The sequence below is a fragment of the Pristis pectinata genome, chromosome 25, assembly GCF_009764475.1.
Source record: "Pristis pectinata isolate sPriPec2 chromosome 25, sPriPec2.1.pri, whole genome shotgun sequence".
Taxonomy (NCBI): Eukaryota; Metazoa; Chordata; class Chondrichthyes; order Rhinopristiformes; family Pristidae; genus Pristis; species Pristis pectinata.
In genome coordinates this window covers 26,311,486-26,335,801 of record NC_067429.1, presented here as the reverse complement: position 1 = coordinate 26,335,801, position 24,316 = coordinate 26,311,486, and the positions used below count along the sequence as shown (strand labels likewise).

The window sequence follows — 24,316 nt, the reverse complement described above, 5'->3', positions numbered from 1 at the left end:
AGTAGCTTTAACATAGCGAAACTGCTATCTGCTCAGCAGGACTGTCGTAAAACAAAGCAGAGGATCGTGGCTTTCCTGCTTCTCGAGGTTTCCAGGGTAGAGCTGTCCATTGCCTTGCCCAAAGTCCTGCCACCACTCGGCCTCAATCCTGGACTCCCCAGGTCCTCTGCATCCCAGTGAGGTACACTCGTGCCAGGGATGACCCAGATGACAATTACTGACTGCCAGCAAAATCCAGCCATTATCATTTCCCTTCATGTGACACTCTTCCTGACATCATCTGAGTCCATCAGTACAGATGAGGTCGTTTTTTTCCAACTGAGCTCTGGAGGAGTTGGTGTTAATGACTTTGAGTGGACCTCTATATATGAGATCCATCTGAGGAGATCTAGCTGCTGGAAACATCTTCCGACCTTGTTCCCATGACTGTATTTCCCCAGTTTTGTATGTTCTGAGTGCATGATGCACTAATGGTGATGTGAAAGGAAGATCCTTTCCTCAGTAAGGATAATGGGTGTAAAAAAAATCTGAAACCATCACTCGAGGAAGAATTGGATTCTCCAGTATCTTGACCAGACAATGCCGCTAAAGCAAATTACAATAGCATTTATTCTATTGCTCTTCCTGCAACTCCTTTAAATATCATGTCTGGATTCAGAAATAATGAGTGTTTTCGGATTCACAAAGCATACTTAAAAAGGACAGATGAGCAATTGATTTGCATGGAACAGCCAAAGAACAGATAAGCCACTAAAATTTGCAAGCAGACTGAAGCATAGCAGATGAGACGATAGTGGGGGGTGGGTTTAAAGACCAGGGACCTCATACTGACCATGTTTGATGATTTTGGAGCAGAAATTAACCAACCATGGAGAATGCTGACCTATATATCCAAATCAATAATGTGTTCTGGTGCTAGTGCTCTGCAATTGGGCAGTGTGGACCCAGGCACAGGGGAATCATGCAAACCCACAAAACACTGCAGGCAAGCTTCAAAAGCTGCACTTATAAGGGAAGAAGAGAACACACTGAATAGTTCAACCTCTAGAGGAAATGAGAGGGAGCTTCTTCAGCGTTTGAAAGATATAACTCCAGTAATTTTTCAAAAATGTATTCAAGTGGTCATCAGATTTCCTAATTGAGGAGAACCACAGTTATCTCTGTAGGTTTGCACAGAATGATTTACCTACACAGAGTGTGAATACCTGAGGGTTGCATTCACATTTCTTCACACTCATTTATCCCCATGGTTCTTTCATTCACCTCTTCAATGCCTTATTTTCTTTTGACAGATTTATCCCCTTCGAGGAAGAAGCTGTCTTCAAAATCAGGTGATCTTTCTTGTTTACACCCCAATGAGAGATGGTAGATGTGTTTGTTGTTGGAGGTCTAGCTGTGCTGCTAGCCCAGAAGGGCTGAATGGCTGGCCTGCAGGGAGCTCCACAGTTGGCTCAGCCTGATCCTGAACCTGTAGGTAGAGTGCAGGAGCCCAACGTCTAACGTTACCCAAAACACCCATGCACTGTTTCTCTTGCATGTTTGATTTTTGTTTATTATTGGTTTCTCAATCTCTCACTAGAACATGAGGAAATGTTTTTAAATTAAGTGATGCAATCTGGTTAATGTTGCCAATCATCAGCACTCAGACTTTCCCAATTTCCATTGGATCAAGCTCGATTAGCAGTGGGGGATGGACACTTCCAGCTGCATTCCTGCACGGAACCGATCCACGTTCTACTGCCCTTGTCTCCTTAGAGCTGCAAGTTTATTCTTATATCTCAATATCTAGTTTGAAATTATCTACAATTATAATCTACAACTTAACCGTGCAGACAAAATATATCTATTATGCAGTTTCTATAACCAATGTGCTGGGTTTAAAGTGTTTTTTTTAATTTACTTTCGTTTTAAGTTTAATTTTAAGTTTCAGGTTTTTGTTTACAAACTTAACTCCAGATTTTGTTTGATAGAATGGTCTTCATGGGTCTTTTGAACCACCTAGTCCTTCCAATAAAATACCTAACCTAACAATGCCAGAACTATCTCAAATTTTTCCATTTCCTTCACTCTTTGGATCTCACTTACTATGACATAGGAAGAGACCATTTGGCCCATCAGGTAGCTCCCAGCAGAGCAATCCCATCAATCTTATTTACCTGCACCCTGCAACTTATTCTTTCTCACATGCCCACCAACTCCCCTTTGATTCTTTTGCAAATTGCCCTCACAGAGGTAATTTACAGTAGCCATTTAACTTATCAGCATGTCTGTAGGATGTGGCAAGAAATGGGAGCATCCAGGGGAGCCACAGGGAGAACGTGCAAACTCCACGCAAACAGCACCGGAGATCAAGGTTGGACCTGGGCCCCTGGAATGGTGAGACGGCAGCACTAATTGTTGCTCCAGCATGCCACCCTAACAGAATGTATGAATTTCTGGTAGTTTTACCACAGGGGCAGCATGGTGGCACAACTGGTAGAGCTGTTGTCTCACAGCTCAGTGACAGGGGTTCAATCCTGACCTCGGGTGCTGTCTATGTGAAGTTTGCACGTTCTCCCTGTGAATGTGTGGGTTTCCCCCAAGTGGTCTGGTTTAGAACATAGAACATAGAACACTACAGCACAGTACAGGCCCTTTGGCCCACAATATTGTGCCGACATTTTATCCTGCTGATCTTACAGATCTATCTAACCCTTCCCTCCCACATAGCTCCCCATTTCTCTATCAATCATGTGTCTATCTAAGAGTCTCTTAAATGTTCCTAACATATCTGCCCCCACAACCTCTGCAGGTAGTGCGTTCCACGCACCCACCACTCTCTGTAAAAAAAACATACCCCTGAGATCCCCCTTATATCTTCCTCCAACTACCTTAAAATTATGTCACCCTGTTTCTTCATGCATCCCAGACATGAAGGTTGGTAGGTTAATTGGTCACTATAAATTGCCCCTAGTGTGCCGGTGAGTGGTAGAATCTAGAGGCAGTTGATGAGAATGCAGAGAGAATAAAAAAGGAAAAGAATTAGTGTCAAGTTAATGTGGGTGGGTGTTGGTGGTTGGTGCAGACTCAGTAGGCCAAAGTGCTTGTTTCCATACTGTATGACTCAATGATTTAGCAATCCTCTTATTTGAGAAAGAATAAGTTTGCATTTGATGCAGTTCAGTGAAGATTCATTAACTTAATTCTTGGGATGAAGCTGTTGGTTGTCTTGTGAGCAGATTGGGCCTACAGTCGTTGAGAGTTTGATAGGAGAGGTGACCTTATTAAAACAGGTAAGATTCTGAGGGACCTTGACCAGGTGGATGCTGAAGGGATGTTTTCTTTCATTGGAGGGAGCTAGAACTGGGAAGTGTAGCTTCAGAATAAGAAGTTGCCTGTTTAAGACACAGGAGGAGGATTTTTTGGAAGTCTTTACCCCAGAGCTGTGTGGTCTGAATCATTGGTTATATTCAAGGCTGAGGTGAATAAAGATATGGACAACAGGGGAGTTGAGACCACAATTCTATTCTCTATAAGTAACTTTTAAGAGATGGCATGTTTACAGTTGCATTGCCCAATGTTATTAAGTGTCTCATAATTAAAAGAAAATGCTGATTTCCTTGAAATGGTTAAGTGTTCGTCATGGTTAAGTTTGGAGTTTGACCTTCATTTATCTTGTCGTTAGAGCCACCTCGATTATTGGAGCCCCAGACGCATGAGGAGGTGAAGGCTGGGCAGCAAGCAGAGCTGCACGTTGGGATTGTAGGAACCCCACCCATTGCTGCAACATGGCTGAAGGAAAAAACCCAGGTGAGCAGAGAGAAGTCATGGAGGGGCACCGTGTGTTAGTGTGTTGTCTCACGATTCTGTTAGCAAATGCAGGAGAGGCTGTACAGGTGCTCTGAGCTGGGTTTGTTTTGTGTACCATAAACCACATCTGATTTACTTTAAAGTGGAGTCTACCCCAATCACTTCATCTATGTAAAAACTTTCTCCTTCAGCGTCTCTTTACACACATCTGACTAAAACTAGATTATTGATCCCAGTCTGGGGAGATTCCAGACAATTGTAAACCATTGCAAGTAAAATTTTGTTTTTCAATTTAATTTGCAACATTTTTAATCATCCCCCATTTCACTCTGCTGACCTCCTCTCCCCTTCCCCTTCCCTTCCCCTCCCCTTCCCCTCCCCCTTCCCCTCCCCCTCCCCCTCCCCCTCCCCCTCCCCCTCCCCCTCCCCCTCCCCCTCCCCTCCCCCTCCCCCTCCCCCTCCCCCTCCCCCTCCCCCTCCCCTCCCCCTCCCCCTCCCCCTCCCCCTCCCCTCCCCTCCCATTGCACTGAAACCTCTCACCCTCCCCTCCCCTCCCCTCCCATTGCACTGAAACCTCTCACCCTCCCCTCCCCTCCCCTCCCATTGCACTGAAACCTCTCACCCTCCCCTCCCCTCCCATTGCACTGAAACCTCTCACCCTCCCCTCCCCTCCCATTGCACTGAAACCTCTCACCCTCCATCACACACTCTGGCTGCCCGACCCTGTTTGACTCAATCTTTGGTTCTGCTCCCGTCGTTGACACCAAATTGCATGTCCTCAGTCACACTGTTTCACCTTGTGTACCTGCAAACCTGTATTGAGGTGAAGACTCGTTGCAACACCTGCTAATTATTTTTTCAAGGACTTAATATTGCAGCTCTTTGCATCGGCTGTTTTCTGTTCCTTTCTTCTCTGGCCTTGACATCTAAAAGCAAAGCTTCATGCCATCTAGCCATTATTTCCTGGCATATCCTGTGCATCCTTCTGCTTGATAGCGGGCGATGATGGTGGCTTGTTATGAAGTGAGCCATAGGGATATGTGAAAGAGATAAGACAGGATGTTGTCACTGGAGACCCCCATCTGATTTACACCAGCAAAATGGAACTGCAGCTCGGCTAAAACTTGACTAAGTCTGGGAGTTGCACGGGAGTTGCACGGGTGCTGCTGGTCAACAGATGTCCAAGACTCATTGGATTAGATCTATCACGGTACACTTGCTGGATTTTACATAGATTCCAAAAGTGGAGCATGGTTTTGCAGGGGATTCTCCGACATTTCATCCTGTGGAGCAGCACAGTGGCACAGCTGGTCGAGCTGCTGCCTTACAGCTCCAGTGACCCTGGTTCAATCCTGACTTCGGGCGATGTCTATGTTGAGTTTGACGTTCTCCCTGTGACCGCATTGGGTTTCCTTCAGGTGCTCTGGTTTCCTCCCACATCCCAAAAGATGTGCACTTTGGTGGGTTAATTAGGCACTGTAAATTGCCCCTAGTGTGTAGGTGAGTGGTAGAATCTGTGGGGAATTGATGGGAATGTGGGGAGAATAAAGTGTGATTAGCATGGATGAGTGCTTGGTGGATAGCATGGAGATTGGGCTGAAGGGTCTGTTTCCATGCTGTTGACTAAATTCAGCAGGGGTTCTTGGTCTGCTGATTAGGAAATCGATGGAGGGAAAGTAATCTTCTAAATTTATTTCCTTGTTTAATGGTTTCTAATCATCTTTAAGTGATTTTATGTGATTTTCATTAACATTTTATTTTACAGAATTCTTTTTGTTTAATAACTGGCTTTAATTTTAGTAGCTGGCTCTGAACGTTTGGCGTTTAACAACTGTTAAAATGCCTCACAGCTTTGACAGAAGTTGAAGTTCAACCATCCATTTTGCCTTGTGTTGTTGGGCAGGGCCTCTGCATTTCTCCATCATGGCCTTGTTGCTATGAAGACCTGACTGCTCTGGAGTATGACAGACCAGTGAGATCAGCTACTCTGGTATTGCTGGGATCCAGGCATTGATTCTGAGCTCTGGGTGCAGTGCAATCAGCCCGTGGAATTTTTAACCTGCTTTCAAACAGAAATGCTCAATTCTGTTTAATATACCATTATTCTGCATTTTTACTTGCTTTTCTAATAAACATTCATGTATAATGTTGGAATGTTTTGTCCAGTGGTATGACATCAACCTGGTCTTAAATTTGGAGTTTCACCATCCTTTCTCCTCATCCATTTACTTTAGATTGTGAATAGTTCTCGAATCTCTGTGGACACAACAGAAACTGGGACCAAACTAGTGATAAGAGCCGTGGAGGTGGGTGACGCTGGCCTTTACACACTCGTGGTGAAAGACCGGAACGGGAATGTGCACCATCAGATCCATTTGGCTGTCGTAGGTAGGTGGATACCAAATCCGCTGCTTGGGAGTTTAAAGTATTCAGCAGGAGATCCTTAACAGGACATACTGCAAATAATTTGATTCTCTTGGATAGCCACATACCTCGAAGCTCTGCCGCTTGTCATTGCCCAAGAATGTGAGACATGTCAGTGCGAAATTGTGTACTCGAAGGAGTGCTGTTGATGCTTGTAGCACCAACATATTACCACAAACACAAGTAGAACCTAAGACCCCGCTCAGGCACAATTGATTGGTGTTGCGTACCTTTGAAAAGGGAAATTTGTTTTCAGGCCTGGAGGTAGTGGGTGGTAGATGGGTTAGGATTGGCAGCTGTAGCCCAGATGGCACTGGGAGCTGGTAGGCATCTTGTATAGCTGGGGTGAGGGCTGCTGGATGACTTTGGAAATTGGATGTTCATTGAGGGAGGGGGCACCTTGGAGTTGCAGGAGTGGTCGGGGCTTCAAGAGGTCAGAGAATCATGAGGAGGTCTGAGTTTAGAGGGGGTTGAGGCCTTGGCCTTAGTTGGAGGGGTGGTGGGATGGGGAGAGATTGGTGGATGAGGTGGGTCTTGGGACTGTGTGAGCCGGGGGGTTCCTGAAGTTAAGCAAGTGAGTTGTCTTAATAGGGTCTGTTGGCACTGTGCTATGAAGACCTAATTGTCCTGGGAATGCTTGGTGATTGTTGTTATTGGGGAACTTGCAATTTTGTCTACATGCTCCAAGAGAAATGTTGATGTCATTTCCTATAATTTGATGGAAATCACATCAAGTGTGCAGGTTGGGTTGGGAAGTAGTGGATTGAGTGTCCGGAGGGATCCATGTAAACCTGTTCCATCTCATGGCAAGTTATTTTACAATCATTTGTTGCTGAATTAGACAGCAATACTCGATCTAATTTCTGGCACAACACACAAAGTGCTGGAGGAACTCAACAGGTCAGGCAGTATCTATGGAGGGAAATGGACAGTGGAGGGGTCCAGATGAAGGGTCTCAACCGGAAAAGTCGACTCTCCATTTCCCTCCATAGGGTCTGCCTGACCCGCTGAGTTCCTCCAGCACTTTGTGTGTTGCTCCAGATTCCAGCATCTGCAGACTCTTGTATCTCTCTCCATCTAATTTCTAACCTGTTGTTTCAATGTGTAAGCAATAGCTTACCTGGGAATTTCACCTCATTTTGGTAAGAAGTATCCTGTATTACTGGAGTTTAGTTGGAATTCGTGTATCTGGATCACATGGTAGATAAATGAAAATGGAATGATTGCCAAGTAGATTAAAACCCAGCTTCCAATTTATCTCAGATAGGCCAGAGCCTCCAGTGGGTAGGCCTTGTGTCTCCGAGCTCTGCAAGAGTTCCCTCACTCTGTCCTGGTCTGGTCCATGTTACGATGGTGGTAGTGCGATCAAGCACTACGTCATTGAGGTGAAGCAATCTGGCGATTCACAATGGAGAACGCTGACCGATTCCTGCTGTGGCACCTCGTATCACGTGGACGCGTTGAAACCCGGCGGAGAGTACAGCTTCCGTGTTTATGCAGTAAACTCATACGGCATTAGTGACGTGGGTGAAGAATCCAAACCCATCAAGTTTACCGCTGAAGGTAAGAATTTGAACCTGGCAATTTCTGCCTGGATTAAAATATTAAATTACAAATTAATACTGCTTAGTTTTAGGATATTGTAGTTATGGGAAAAAATACCTTAATTAACAGATACTCTTCAATTGCATGGGATAAGGAATGGAGAGGTAGTGTAAGCTGTGTTGTTTTTGTGTTCTCTGTTAATTATCCTTCCTTCAACAATTGAATAATAAATGCATGAAAGGACTGCAACTGCAGTATGAATCCTTGGCATAAGTGTGAATGGGTGGCTGGTTTTAAGGTATGACCTTCAGAGTGAAGCAGGAGAAGGCCATTCAGCCCTTTGTGCCTGCTCTACCATTCCATAAGATCATGGCTGATCTCTTATCTCAGCACCACTTTCCTGCACTAACCCCATATCCATTACTTCTAAAATCTATAAATTTCTGTTCTTGAATATACAAGGCAACTGAGCCCCTTGGCAGAAAATTGGACAGATTCAATGCCCACTGGGTGATGATGTTTCTTCTTTTGCCTCTGTCCTGAGATTCTGGCCCTTGGTCCAGAAACCTCACCCAGGGGAACCCTGCATCTCCCCTGTCAAGCCCCTTAGATTTCGATGAGATCATCTTTCATTCTCCTAAACTTGAGAGAATACCTACCCAGTTTGCTTAATCTTTTCCCATACGACGAACCTGCCATTCTAGAAATCAACCTAGTGAACCTTCACAGTGCTCCCTCTATTTGCAAGTATATATTTCCTTGGATAGGGAGATCAGACCTGTACACACTATTCAAACTCACCTGGGCCCTATATAATTGGAGAAAGAAGTCTCTACACAAGTACTCAATAAAGACTAACATGCCATTTGAATTCTGAATTGCTTGCTATATCTGTGTGTTAACTTTCAGTGCTCTTTGTGTGCAAGGATACCCAGGTCCTTTTGAATGCCAACACCTTTCAATCTCTCACTATTTTAAGTACCCCACCTTCCTATTCTACCAAAGTGGATTACCTTGCATTTTTCTGCATTAAATTCCATTTGCCATATCTTTGCCCAATCACATATACTGAATCTATCCCTTTAAGGTTTCTCTGCATCTTCTTCATGACCATTACTGCTACCTAGCTTTGTATCATCAGCTATAAATGTTCTAATATACTTTAGGTAACACTTGTTAGAACGAATACATGAAGTTTTCAATTTTCTCCTAGTCAGTTTCCCAGTCTTGACCATCTGAGTTGTTATTCCATGGGCTCTAGTACCATTCCTGTGCCTCAAGCCAACATCTGGGAGTTTGCAAGGAATGCTAAAAATATACTGGGCTGATTTTCATACATTGATTTAACTTTGTTCTAAATAGTCAAGACCTGTTGCAGATCTCACCAGAATGTTAATGTGCCAATGCAGTTTAATTTTCCACATTATAATGGTACATTTAAAAAAAAATATTCATACAAGGGATATGGGCTTTGCAGGCTGAGCCAGCATTTAATTGCCTATCCCTAGTTGCCCTTGAGAAGGTGGTGATGAGCTGCCTTCTTAAACTGGTGCAGTCCTTGAGTTGTGGGTATCCCCACAATGGTGCTAGGGAGAGAGTTCAAGGATTTTGATCCAGCGAAGGTGCAAGAACAGTGTTATATCTCCAAGTTAGGCTGGTGTCGTGGCTCCAGATGCTAACTTGGGCGGTGTAGTATTGTGTTAACCAAGCAGTGATCGTAGAAAATTATGTATCGGTATTAATCCAAATGAATAACTATTTTCCCCTGGAAATAAATGATGTTTCATTTAGTTTCCCTAACTAAATGCTATACCTGCATACTCATCTTTGTGAATCATGCACTAAGACACCCACATCCCTCTATACATCAGAGCACTGTATTCTCTCACCATTCAATAACATGCTTTTTATCCCTGCTGTTGAAATGGAACGGGTACTGTATGTAGTGACTTGCAATGGTGACCTCGTTTGGCACTAAGCACTACCATTCCCAACGACAGCAAAGAAAGTAGGCTTCAGGCTACAAATGGCTACTAATAATTTTTTTGTGCAAACTCTACCCTTAATATTAGTGGGAGGCTTACATTTTCATCCTGAAGATCCCTTGAAGATTATAGCAATATAAATGTACATATTGTTGGTGACATCTTATTGGGGATCAAGCTTTGATGTTGTTGGTCTTTCTGACATTGATCTCTTTTATTTTATAGCCCTCTGTGATCAAGCTTCAGTCACAAGGTGTTTGCCTGTCCCAATTTTGTCATTAGTTCAGCTGTCCCAGGTTCTAGCTGCAGAAGTGGTCTCTATGTGCTATGATCCTCTATATAAACGGGGTACCTGTATGAAGGTGCTGATGGGTTGGTGCAGAGTGGCACTGGGCTTGAAGCTTTCATTGCTCCTCTTCTCTCTGAGATGAAGATACAGGAAAAGATTCCCAGGAATCACTACTGGTGGTCAGGGGAGTTGGGAACTTGGGGAGGAGTAGATTTTTGAATGGATGTTCTTACTGGTTGCATTATAAATGTGCCTAATATTCTAAACGTAACCCAGGTACTCACTTACAACTGAACATTAGTAACTGAGCTATCCTTAACTAAGGACACAAACTGAAGTTCAAACTTAGCACCAGTTGTAGTATCAAAGTCTGTAGGGGGCAGTCTGCATGATATTCCAAGCAGAATCAATATAATGACTAAATGGAACCAAATTAAAATGGCTGATGCTGGAAGTCTGAAATAAAAGCAAAATATGGTGGAAAATCACAGCAGGACAGGCAGCATCTGTGGAAAGAGAAACGGTTAACATTTCAGGTGGAGTTCTCACGAGGCCAGAAATATTGGCTGTTTCTACTTCCACAGTTGCTGCCTGACCTGTCGATATAATGACTGGGCTAAGGGAAGGTGTGGAAACCTGAACAAAGAGGACAGAACACAGGCACATTCACAGCATATCTGGTGTAGCGGGCATTGTATATCATGGGGGTGCTGGAAATTGTCATCACCACTTACTGTTTGCTTACACAATTTTCTTTCTCTTTTGAAGAAAGAGAAGAGGAGGAGGAAGAGGCAGAGTTTCACGTGACAATTAATACCTCTCAGAAGGTAACTGATCTGTACGTACAGCAGGAATGTCTCGGAGTGTAAGTACCAAAGCTGTCAGTCTATCTGCCTTACCTAATGTGGAACAGAGATTCAGCAAGTTTGCACCGCTGAGCTCCCCGAAATTAAATGCACCTAATGTCCATTTTTTCAAAGTTAAATGCTTGTAGCAACAATCAACTTAGATGTGTCTTACTTGTTTAAAGTTTGCTGCACACACTAATATTTCAAAGTTTTTAATTTTCCACTTTACACCATGATGAATTTGCTGTGGTGTTCAGTTGGTGTTAGTGAGATGACATGGTAACTGTGACACACCAATGAATTGGATGGCTTACTGAAGGAAAAAAAACTTGCTTTTCTGTTGGACCCTTCACTACCTCAAGGTGTGCCAAAGTGCTTTGCAATCGTAAATCTTTGTGTGTGGAGCCACTGTCGTGAGACTGAAAATGTAGCTGTCTATTTGCACACCTGATTTCCACCTCCTAACAGCAATGAGATGATCACTAAATTATCTGCTTAAGTGATGTTAGTTGAGGGGTAAATGTTAGCTAGGGGATGAGAAGGAATTCTTTGCAACTGTTGGGATCTTTGCATCCACCTGACTTGGCAGTCAGAATTTCAGCTTAATATTTCCAACAGTGCAGCACTTCCTCAGTACTGCACTGAAGGTTCAGCCTGGGTTCTGTTTTCAAGTGTCTGCAATGGAATTATATTGCAAAGCCTTGTGACTCAGGGTGGTTGGGAGTGAGTGGACAGCAGGTGGGAAGGTGGTTGAGAATGTTGTCACGAGGCACAGCTAATGCTTGAAATGTGAATCTGTTTGTAAATGAGCAGCAAAACTTCTTGGGAAGGATATAGAAGACCAAACATTTTTTATTTGGTCACGACATTTTATTGCAACGAAATCCAGTAATAAGAAAAGTTATCAGAATCAGGTTTATTATCACTGACATATGTTGTGAAATTTGTTGTCTTGTAGCAGCAGTACAGTGCAAGACATAAAAATTACTATATGTTACAAAAATAAATAAATAGTGCAAAAACAAAAGGAATAACGAGGTAGTGTTCATGGGGTTATGAACCGTTCAGAAACCTGATGGTGGAGGGGAAGAAGCTGTTCCTGAAACGTTGAGTGTGGGTCTTCAGGCTCCTGTACCTCCTCCCCAATGGTAGAAATGTGAAGAGGGCACGTTTCTTTATTATTAAAGATTATTATTGTTGATAAAGAAATCTAGTATTAAAGAAATTAAATCTATTACTGAATAGTCTGGACAGGGAGTTAATGAGAACGAGGGGAGATTAAAAATGGGATTAACGTTGGATTAGTATAAATGAATGTTTGATGGTGGGTGTGAATTCGATGGGCCAAAGGGCCTGTTTCCATGCTGTATATTTCAATAACTCTATAAAGACATCTAGTAACAAGAAACGTTCTTTCTCTGTTATCAAAGTACATAGTGTGTAAGTGCTATCACACATTCAGCTTGAAGCACCACTAAATTCCCCCAACATCTGGAATTGTCTCTTGCTTCACAAATGCTTTCTTCTTTGACAGGGCCAAGGGGAGGTGCGTGAAGAGCCTGCATTAGTAGTAAAGATAATGGGTGCATCGGCACTACTGTGCTGTTAACCCAAAAGAGACCAATTTGGCCTTGTCTGCCTGCTTGCCCAGTGATCCACAGGCAACAGGATAAAGTTGCACTAGCAGAGCACAAGGCAACACCTGACCATTGATGTTGTATTGGGTACATATGAATAGACAACATTGGAACTGACCCAAACTTTAGTTGGTCAGCGCAGCTACTGAAACACTATAGATCAGGCTGACTCAAATTTCTTTCAAGTGCTCTCTAACCAAGTAAGTTTTCTAACCAAATAAATTTTTTTTTCAGAGGAACGTTTGGTAAAGTGTACAAGTTGTTGCAAAAATCCAGTGGAAAGATCCGAGCAGGCAAGTTTTACAAAGCCCGCAGTCTTAAAGACAAGAAGAGTGCTCGCGATGAGATTGAGATCATGAACTGTCTACACCACCGAAAGTTGGTGCAGTGCCTTGATGCCTTCGAGAGTCAGACAGAGATTGTCATGGTGATGGAATAGTAAGTAAGATATTGTATGTAAAAATCTAATTGCTGAGAGGCTGGTATAATATGTAAAGAATGAGGGTGTGGTAATCATCTCAATAGAAGCATTTCTGGAATACATCTTGGTCAAGCATGCCTCTAAAATACATTCCATTGAGGACTGAGTATAGATTGAATTTAGTGCTTCTGACCAGGGACATTAGGAGGCATCCAAGCTTAACAACATGGTTCAGTGGCTGGGAACCAAAATAGTCAATGGAGCCTCCAGCGTTTATTTCATTGTTTTTATAGGTTTTATGGATGTGACGCACATGGACCGACAGATCAAGAGGTCATTTAGCTCAGATCCTGCCACAGTTCAATAGATTTGATCAATTGTGAATTTGTACCGGATTGCTGTTAAAGTCCTGAGGCCTAAAAGTGCTCCTTGCTGTGCAGTGATTCCCTGCATGGCGTGAGTCAATTTTATCAAAAGTTGATGTGTGCACTGGGCAAATCTGGGCATATCTGGGCATTCAGTCCCAGTTCTATCTGCTTATGACATGCAAGTGCCTGGAGGCACCTGGACATGTTCAGTGATGTCAATCAGAACAGGATGCCTCATTGATATCCCTTGCAAGTCATTCTGCTGTGCAAATGAGATTCAAGTGCCACAGCCCTTGAGCACAGAACATGTGTTTACTACTGGTTGTGTCCAGCCCTGGGTAAGCTGAAGGTTATGTCCCCACCAGGGTCACTGGTGGCATCCTTAAGTTTGTATTGCTCCCAACTCATCTTTCTCCACATGGCCATTCTGATCTCTCTCTGAACCCTTCCACAGTCAACTCCTTAATCCCCCTCAGTTCCCCAAATCATCATCAGAACAAATTGCTGCCCCAAACTTCCCTATCATGTCCCCCTCAGCACATTCCCTCTGTAATCTCAATCCCCTGTAATGATGGGAAAACATGAAGGGCTGGCTATAGTGTGTATGACACCCTGGACTTCATTCACAGCAGGATATTGGAGCTTTGCTTCCTGGGAAAATGCTACACGTACCCTGGTTGTCAATTCAAATCCCCCTAAAACAGAACAAAGTAAAACAGTTGATTGCAGGACCACATCTTGCACTGTAACCAAGGGTAAGCAAACAAAGAACAAAATCCCAGTGTTGGTGCTGAGGAGGAGTCGCTCTTGTCAGTGGACTTGGGGGAAGTACTGTATGTTCAGCCCAGCCTGACTACCTGGGGAATGTGCGTGCACAACAACGACACGCTAAGTTGGGAACCTCAGAGTTGTTAGCAGCTGATGATGCTGAGCAAGCAAGGTCATCCAAGGTCCTCCTGCCACCAGGCTTCTGATCAGAGCACACCTTCAGCAGAGAGAAACATCTGAGGAGTGGAGGGATGTGTGGGTATGAGGGGGTTGGCAATCACCGGGACAGAATGTACTGTGACTGTGTTATCCAGTTCTGATATGTTTGCTCAAGTCAGGAGAAATGGAATGGCAGTAAGTTCGGAGGGTTTGTCCACAGATCCTGGCACTGTTGCCAGTGAGGTCAAATGGATTTACTGGGTGAATTTTATAAAGACTATCACAAAAAGTGGTATCAGCCCAGGCAGTGAAGCACATTTGAAAACCGAGTGGTTACTGTGTTCCGATGTGACTGATCTTGTACAGTATCTCCGGAGGGGAGCTCTTTGAGCGTATCGTGGATGAGGATTTTGAGCTTACGGAGCCGACGTGCGTCTCGTATGTCCGCCAGATCCTAGAAGGGGTACACTTCATGCATCAGCAAAGTATTTTGCACCTGGACCTGAAGCCTGAGAACATCGTGTGTGTCAACAAGGACAGCACGCGCATCAAAATCATTGACTTTGGACTGGCGCGAAAACTCGGTGAGTAACGTGTCTGATGTGGCGCAGTGGGTAGAGCTGCTGTCTCACAGCACCAGAGACTTGGGTTCAATCCTGACTTGCTTTCCGTCTCTGGGCTGTGGCCCTCTGTCCTCAGAGGAGGAGTCGCTCTTGTCAGTGGACTGTTCAGCCCAACCTGACTACCTGGGGAATGTTTATGCACAACAACTGCACGCTAAGTTGGGAACCTCAGAGTTGTTGGCAGCTGAAGATGTTTGAGAATAGAGCAGTAATCTCTGAAGCAGCTTAAGTGAATTATGACCATGGTAAGATCATCGCTAGTATCTGTAGAAGGTACAACGTGGATTGCAGTGGTGGAGTGTGAATGTTTCACCTCACCAGCACAGAAACTGACCATTGAACCTGCATCAGAGTGAACCTGGTGCAAGAATATCAAGCCTGTTCCTTTCAAAGGAGTGCAATGATTGCAAGGGGCAAGGTTAAGTATTAGTTAATTTATCAATTTTAATAAATTGAGTTTGGTTAATTGATTTTTATTTTAATATTTTGAATTTCTTTAAATATTTTATTGAATTTTGACATCTTTTGACTACTAGCATTTAGAAACATTCAAAGTCCTTGACAATTTGACACCCAGTTAAACCTGGGGCTTGGCTGTTAGATGTTTTTAATTGTCCCTATGGGTGGGGCTTATTCCGGCCCATCTGTGTGGTGTCATGATGCTTTGTAAAGGTCAGGATAGTCTGTTGATGCTGATGGATTCAGAAAATGTAAGTTTGTGCTTGTGGTTCACACTCCAAGTGCTAGACTCCGCGAAGTTCCACTATTGCATTTTATTAAACTCATTGGGATGGAATTCCCTGCTGGTGGTGATCAGCATCAGAAGTAATATTAAGACCTGAAACATCAACTCTTGTTTTCCCTTTCTCCAGAAGCTGTCAGATCTGCTGAGTGTTTCCAGCATTTTCTGTTTTGTAGAAAGATTTGATGGCCCACTTAATTAATTATATATTTGGTTATCTTTTCTAATCTTGTGCCTCATTATTAAACTTTGTTTGAGAACCTTGCTGTGAGCTGCCTGGGAAAGTGTGGCTATGTTAGAAAGGGATATATAAATGTAAGTTGTTGTTGTTGAAACTTAACTAACTCAGCCCCAACATAGTGTGACTGCCTGAGCAGGTCAGATGGGTATCCTTTGGTGAGTGACTCGCCTCCTGGCACTTCAAAACCTTTCCAACATCTACAAAGCACAAGTCAAGAGAATCCTCCCAACTTGCCTGAATGAGCGCAGCTCAGTACTCAAGAAGTTCGATACCCTTCACAACATTGCAACCAGCTTTGTTGGCACCCATCCAAAACCTAGAACCTGCTGTTCCTCCACCATTGCCACACTGTGTACCAATGATAAAATGTACTGCAGTTACTTGCCAAGTATTCTTTGCTGGCACATCCAAGCCTGCAACCCCTACCACATAAAAGGGACACGGTAATACCATTGCTCCCAAGTCCATTTCCAAGTCACCCATCATTGTTGCTCAATCAATGTTTTGTCGCTAACACCATTGACACCTTCTCCTAGAGAGGAAATTTGAAACTGTCCCAGAGTTAGCTCATGTTAACCACAGCCCAACTGAACTTTAGTTGAATCTACAAACAGGCCTTTGTATTTATGCACAGAACAATCTGCATGTAGAATTACACAAACACAATGCAAACTCTCTCATGTAGAGACACATTTATTCAGTATACCGGCAGACATATATACACATAATCACAAAGTTTAGATCAGGATAATCGTGAATCTCCTTTTATTTAAAGCTTCTTGATGTATTTGGAGTGCTAATCTAATGTTATAAACAGGTCCATCATCTAAGCTAACTGACAGATAAATTTAAGTTCTGAAGATTTACTTCTGCCATGTGTGTGTTCCCCTTTTAATAATTTTTACAGCTATTCTCCTGCTGCAGGTGGGATGCACCTTGCTCTACCCCACCCCAAATAATCCTCATTATCCAATGGGTCCCCTCTGTTGGATCCATTGGGTCCAATGCACCAATGAGAGTCCTGCCCATCCCTCCTTCTACTAGCCCCTGATAGGGACTTCCAACACCCACCCCCAGTGCTGTACTTTACCCCCAACTCCATAAATACATTGATGTATAGACACACATGCATTGGTACAATCATAAAGGTTGGAATTCCCTTCCATACATCAGAGAAAGTGTGCAGCATTGAGGGAAAGACCCCAGTCACTGTCGAATCTCCCGGTGGCAGCCCACGATTGAAACAATGCTGATGAACCACCCCAGTGAAACTTCAATGCTGCCAACACTACAGCAGAATTTCTAGGTGCTGTCTTTGATGAGGGTATCCATTGCTGTACCACAGGGAAACCTAATTAAAAGTACTGAAAATTAGTATTTTAAAAACCTCTTACTGAACCACTTCATAGTTTTTGTATTATTCAATTTAATCATAATTTTTTTTTGATAAGTAAAATCTTGTCTGCCCAGGAAAATCAGTGCAATTTTATGAGCTCTTCTTAATCTGCTGTGTTAGTGGTCTCTTGCAGTGTTGACCTTGACCCATGTTTTTGGACAGGACCTGATGCAGGTGAATTGATCCAGGACAACATGAATGCTGGTGATTTTGGATATAAGTAATTTAAAATATATTCCCCTCTCATAATATTTTGATTGATTCCACCATTGATTGCACCGAGATGACCAGAACAAAACCTGTCCCTTTAACTTTTAATGAATATCTAACGTGCTGTTCTGAGCTCAAAGCCATTCCTGCTTAGTGTCTTCGATAGTGGTCCAGCTCCACATACTGGTGTTGCGTGGTACTGCAGGTTGCCCTGACACGGCCTTCCTTCTCTCTCCGTCTCTGCAGATTCAAATGGCTCGATGAAAGTCCTGTTTGGAACACCAGAGTTTGTGGCACCAGAAGTCATCAATTATGATCCAGTAGGATTCCCTACAGATACTTGGAGCATTGGTGTTATCTGTTACATCCTGTAAGTAAATATGGCTATTGTAGAAAGAAGATCAAATCATTGTCACAACCTGGGCATAACTAGCTCTGTTCTTCAGCTTTGTCTTTCTTAACTATTTGTCTGTTTTCTGTCTATCTACTTAATCTTGACTGGGTCCTCATTCTAGTAACAACCACTGATTTGATAACACTTCTTGTGGTTTGTCACTTGACAGAATAGACCACGTATGGGCAACCTAACTGCTTTCTCCGAGGTATCACTGGAAGATCCTTCACTCACAAATATGTATGACTTTAACTCTTGGTTATAACATCTTTCTCAACTGCTGCAATGCCATCTGGTGAAAAACAAAAATCTTTTCTTCAAACCTTGATTGTTTTCACTGTAGCATTAGATGAATTTTATTATCCTTTACGGTGAGGTCTGTTGGTTCTCGGAATGAAACTGCTTCCCAGTTGACAAGTTTACTATCAGCACTCAGAAAATAGAGCAGTAGAGGGGCTGTTGAGCAATTGGGCTGAGGAACATTGTTATCTCTGTGACATAGGAGTTGCCCCACACAGCTGGATGTCAGCTGAGGCTCAGTCGACATTGCTGTTGCTGCTGAGTTACGAATTTTGATGGCTCACTTCCACCTCACCGATGAGCAAATAATTCTGCCCGATTTATTAGTTGTAATCCTGATGTGCTGAATTTTGGATGTGATGCTAAATGTCAGCCTTGTTTCCCTCTGGGTGGAAATACGAATACTCCAAGGCTGTCTTGCAGAAAAACAAGGCGTTGTCCCGAGGTCCTGGTCCACGTTTGTTCCACAACCAATATGTGCGGCACTGTGTCGCAGCTGGTGGAGCTGCTGCCTCACAGCAGTGACCTGGGTTCAATCCTGACCTCTGGCACTGTCTTTGTGGAGGTTGAACATTCTCCCTGTGACCACGCGAGTTTCCCCTGGGTACTCTGGTCTCCTCCCATATCCCAAAGACGTGCAGGTCAGGAGATTAATTCGCTGCTCTAAATTGCCTATTGTTTTCTGGTGAGTGTTAAAATCTTGGGGGGAGTTGATGAGGTTGTGGGAGAGTAAAATAGGTTAGGGTAGGACGAGTGTCAATGGCTCCTTGATGGCTGGTATGGATTTGGTGGGTCAAAGGGCCTGTTTCCATCTGTATCTCTCTGACTCTTATCTCTAAAAATGCAGAAAACAGGTTCTCCCAGAAATCTGCCTTTGTCAATGGTGTAAAAATGCAATAAAATAGCAAACTGGAGGAACAGCACCTCATTTTCCATCTTGAGATCTTACAGCCTAATGGCATGAACCTCGAATTCTCCCACTTTAAGTAAACCAAAACCACCACCCACCCCCCCACCCCACCACGCCTCTTCTTCCCATTCCTATCCTCTCTGTTTTCCTCCCCTCCCCTCATGCCGCCTGCCTCCATACCTTTGACCCACCCCCTGGTGGATCTGCTCTCCCCTCCTCCCCCGCACCTGCCTGTCACTATCTCTTACCTGCATCTACCTATCACCACCCTGTGCCCACCCCGCCACCCCTCTTTTGTCCACCTATCACTGCTCTGCTTTTCCCTCCTATATATTGGGCTTCCCCTTTTCCTATCTTCAGTCCTGAAGAAGGGTCCTGACCCAAAACGTTGACCACCTGCTTTCCTCCACGGATGCTGCCCGGCCTGGTGAGTTCCTCCAGCATCTTGTTTCTTCAGTCAGGCATTGTACCACGCACCCGACATTTGATTTTGGGAATGTCACTGGAAGCAAATTTTAGGTGCAGAGTACAGCATACAGACATCTTTCTATTGCACATTTTGTTACCAGTGAATTTCGGCCCCACCACATGCTGTTTTGCAGGGTGATGTTGCATTTTCCACACTGCAGCACTGACTGCAGATTTAAAGTACTTCACTGCTTGCAAAATGCCTTGATGTCAGAATTTTGAGTGTGAACCCTGTTCCATTGCAGGCTGAGTGGCTTGTCTCCATTCCAAGGTGACAGTGACACCGAGACCCTGAGTAATGTCACCGCCGTTTCTTGGGAATTTGACGAGGATGCATTTGCTGAGATCTCTGAAAACGCAAAGAATTTTATCACCTGTTTGTTACAGAAGGACATGAGGTAAAGAAACTTCTCAACCATTCCTTTGTAGCTCTACTCTAGATCTGGAACTTCCCGTAACCTGTTTCATGGGCAGGTACACTCTCGTTTCTCTAGCAACCTCCTGTGTAACTCTGTGAGAATTTTGCAGTCTAAGGTAAACCACTGGCATTTTAGTTTGGTCAGAACTGCTGTGCCGTGGGTTCACTGCTGTTCAGGACCATATTTGTGAAGTGGCATCAGGCTCCTATATCTTCATCTGAGGGAAGGGGAGAACTGGAGTTTGAGTGGATGTACCCTTACGCTGGATCTGACTTTGATTCAGACGTGGGTGGGGATTCTGCTCATTGAATCTACCCCTCTAGAGGCAAAGATCTCTAAGCTTATTTGGGACTTCCTAACCTCTCTCTTGTTTGCATGATCACAATCAAATTGGTTGCTCAGAGGTCTGAATCTTGTTCTTGCCTCGAGAGTATGAACACTGTATCAAAGAGATTCAATTAAACTGAAGCAGTTTGGTCTCCTGTATCATTATTACAAGTTGGCCTAAAGCTCTGTGCTTTTTGGCTCTGTGGTATATTGGTATTCGTTTATTATTGTCACTTGTATCGAGGTACAGTGGAAAAACTTGTCTTGCATACCGATCGTACAGGTCAATTCATTACACAGTGCAGTTAACATTGAATTAGTACAGAGTGTATCGAGGTAATACAGGTAAAAACAATAACAGTACAGGGTAAAGTGTCACAGCTACAGAGGAAGTGCAGTGCAGGTAGACAATAAGGTGCAAGTCACAACAAGGTAGATTGTGAGGTCAAGAGCCCATCTCAACGTATAAGGGAACTGTTCAATTGTTTTATCACAGTGGGATAGAAGCTGTCCTTGAGCCTGGTGGTATGTGCCCTCAGGCTCCTGTATCTCCAGCCTGATGGGAGAGGAGAGAAGAGAGATTGACTCAGGTGGGTGGGGTCTTTGATTATGCTGGCTGCTTCACCAAGGCAGCGAGAGGTATAGACAGAGTCCATGGAGGGGAGGCTGGTTCCCGTGACATGCTGGACTGTGTGCACAACTCTCTGCAGTTTCTTGCTGTCCTGGGCAGAGCAGTTGCTGTACCAAGCCGTGATGCATCCAGATAGGATGCTTTCTATGGTGCATCAATAAAAGTTAGGGAGTGTCACAGGGGACATAACAAATTTCTTTTGCCTCCATAGGAAGTAGAGGCGCTGGTGACCTTTCTTGGCCATGGCATATATTTAACTTTGTGCCGATTATTTTATGTCTAGGAAGCGTTTAACCTGCGAGGACTGCATGAACCATCCATGGCTTCAGAGCACAGAGAAAGGTTCAGCCAAGATGCTGTCAAAGGATAGAATGAAACGGTTCTTAGCCAGGCAGAAATGGCGGGTAAGGACCTCAGCAGGAACTTTGGGATTGCTTTCCTTTCCTTCCAATTGAAAGTAAGACATGGGTCTAAGTAACTGGGCCGATGGCAAGGTTAGAGAAGGAGCCACTTCAAGTGACAGCTTCATAGGTCAGCATCACACCTGGGACACTGGAGCTATGAGGCAGCAACACTGTGTGGTGTGCCATGGTGCCACCCTTTGGGATATGTTTCCCCCCATTAGGTATTGTGGAATCTATTCAATATGAGGGCTGTAAAGGAATGTGGGACAGGTTACCATAAAAGGACAAGAGCGAAACACAAATTACAAATGTGGCCCTAACTTTCTCCAGGGATGGACCTGATCTACCGACTTTGCCTTTTAAGGATACAGACAAGATCTGAGTAAAGAAGTCAATGACTAGTTCCTCTGGCTGTGTTCCAAAAAATGCCCTTCTCTTGTGTTGAAACGCTCTTGGATTCTACTTGAAGACTATTTCCTAATGCATCAGCTGCTTTCCTGAGTATCTGTGCTGCATCATCCTGTGTTTTGACTCTAATGTAATGAAAGGGTTTTGATTGAGTACTGGGAGGGAAGTTTTTATCCCCTTTGCAAGAAACCATAAGCAGGACGCACACAGTTAAGATAATTGGCAAAGTAAGCAGAGGAAGATGAAAAGATTTTTTTCTTAACTGATTTTACAACTGGAATCCAATGCCTGGAAAGATAGTGCAAGCAGAATCAAAATTAACTTCATAAAGTCAAATAAATTGTCACTTAAAATGGAAGTAGTTGCATTGTTATGGTGAGATCACAAGGGAAGGGGCTCATTGTTCACTCTTTCAAAGATGGCTTTCTGTGCCATTCAATATATTTTGTGCTATGCTTACTTTGTTGTCTTGTGGCGATATCCTTCTTTGGAGAAAAAGTTTGATGTTTTTGTTTGGAGAGAAATTTAAAACTGTGTTTTTCTTTATCATTGCAGAAAGCAGGCAAGGCACTTCTTGCTCTCAAAAGACTGGCTTTCCCATTAAACAAGCAGGATGATGGAGAATCTGTGCTTGACTCTCTGGACAAAAATGGTAACCCATTTGAGTTTCAATTCAAAGAAATAATTGTCATCAAGTCCTTCATACTGTGGGGTAGCTACCTCTTTGTTCTTTATCCTTGTTTATTTTTCATTCCCCTTTGAACAGTGATCTGTGGGGAATCCATCCATCCATCAAATTTCTTTGCAATCACTCACAACTGGTTACTGGCATATCCTACCCCCAATGAGACCATTCTTTCATAAAGATTAGTTCCTTAATTGGGGTATTTATCTTATTGATAATTTTGACTTTAAACTAATACATCAACTGCAATATCTGCCTGTAAGTCACCAAAAATAATGGCCATCCCTGCTACTAATTTGTATGTTCTTGTGTATCTCCAATTATAACCGAAGACTAGGATGCCCCTTCAAATAGTGTGTAACCTGACCATAAGAGTCCATTGAAGCAATTCTTTGGAATCCCCTTGGTTATTGCTGGCACTTGTGTGTGATGCATTTGTGCAATAGAGTCGAACATCTCAATTGTGGAAAATTCTAGCTATGGAATGCCCAGGCATTGAACACTGAACCAGGTCATCGTGTGCAGTTCTAGTTATCACTTGATTGGAAGTATGTGATTTGCACTGGAAAAAGTGCAGAGGAGATTCATCAGTAAGTTGCCTGTATTGCAAGACTTCAGTTATGGGGAGAGGGTGTATAGGCTGGGCTTGTTTTCCCTGGAGAGGAGGAGGCTGAGAGGTGATCTGACAGATGTATATCAGGCAAAAATAGAGTAGATAGTCAAAATCTTTTTTCCATTGTTGGGGAATCAAGAACAATATGGCATAGCTTTAAGGTGAGAGGAAGGTGTTTTAAAGGAGATCTGAGATCAGAGTGTGGTTAGTATCTGGAACTCTCTGCCAGAGGAGACGGTGGAATCAGAGTCAATTAATATTTTTAAGGGGCATTTAGACAGGCCAGGTACTAGAACAGGCAATTGGGATTAGGGTAGATGGGTAAAAAGGTAAGCATGGATGTGGTGGGCCAAAGGGTTATGACTACGCAAGGATCTCCCAGGCCATTACCAAGGTCCAAGGAATCTACATTCCTCCAGGTGGGTTCCTTTGACCTTACTATGTATTGTCCCCACCCAAGATTGATGTCCTTGGAGGCAGTGAAAGTAAAGGATTCCACCCACCACCCTGGGTCAATGAGAGGTGATTATTGGCTGTGATTGTACACTGGATGTTACTCACTGTCCTTTCTTCATTCTCCTCCCTCCCCAGCACTGAGTCCAACCCAGCACCAGAAGGTGTTGTCTCTCATGGATGAGCAAATTCAGATGAAGCCATTGTTCAGCAAAACCCTGGAGGATTTGGAGGAGCTGGAAGGCAGTGCATCCTGTTTACAGTGTCACATCGAAGGTGAGTGCTTCTCAAACTATAAGTTGCTCTTAGAGACAAGGGCCTTGGCATGTCACAATGTCAAGTGGAGAGTGAGCTCACGGAGAACCCAAATGCAGCACACTGGTATGAGACTGGAGTCAGGATGCTTCCTCAGAATCAAACACAGGCAGCAACCAGAAGGAATCTTGCCTCAGGGGCTCTGAGGTGGGGTCCCAACACGAAAACTGGATATCTTAAGAGGAACAGTGAAACCAGGACTGCTCTAGAGTTGACAACTCTAAGCAGCCAGGAGACAAAGTTTACCAAAAGGTTGACCAGTACTCTGGCAACTGGTGCTAGTGAAACCAGGGTTCTTATGCTAGTGTCCTGATGGGGCTCAGGTGTGTGTCGTTATGTGATTAGTAGCACATGGACTTCATGTGCTGCACAATGAGGCACCATCAGTGGAGCTGAAGAGGGCCAGCACTCAGAACCACGACAGTACCTTCTCTCACCAACCACACCCCACCCCCAAAAACAGGAGCCTCCAGCCGATCCACCAGGCTTATCTGGATGGTTCTGATGGAATTCCTGAATGAGGGAGGGGTCCAAAATGAAGAAG

The 24,316-nt window shown here is 43.8% G+C and overlaps 1 protein-coding gene across 2 annotated transcripts in view; it reads left to right on the top strand.

Annotated features, from left to right (window-relative positions):
• The window catches only part of LOC127583081 (myosin light chain kinase, smooth muscle-like), a 61,905-nt gene that overhangs the window by 26,980 nt on the left and 10,609 nt on the right, over positions 1-24,316 (top strand). For both annotated transcript variants that reach the window (XM_052038823.1, XM_052038825.1), the window contains 12 exons: positions 1,293-1,331; positions 3,665-3,789; positions 6,024-6,177; positions 7,477-7,776; positions 10,801-10,897; positions 12,752-12,955; positions 14,600-14,817; positions 17,692-17,815; positions 19,763-19,915; positions 21,178-21,298; positions 22,262-22,358; positions 23,596-23,733. In XM_052038823.1, the coding sequence (XP_051894783.1) occupies positions 1,293-1,331; positions 3,665-3,789; positions 6,024-6,177; positions 7,477-7,776; positions 10,801-10,897; positions 12,752-12,955; positions 14,600-14,817; positions 17,692-17,815; positions 19,763-19,915; positions 21,178-21,298; positions 22,262-22,358; positions 23,596-23,733 (1,770 nt within the window). The remainder of the gene's footprint in view (positions 1-1,292; positions 1,332-3,664; positions 3,790-6,023; positions 6,178-7,476; positions 7,777-10,800; positions 10,898-12,751; positions 12,956-14,599; positions 14,818-17,691; positions 17,816-19,762; positions 19,916-21,177; positions 21,299-22,261; positions 22,359-23,595; positions 23,734-24,316) is intronic.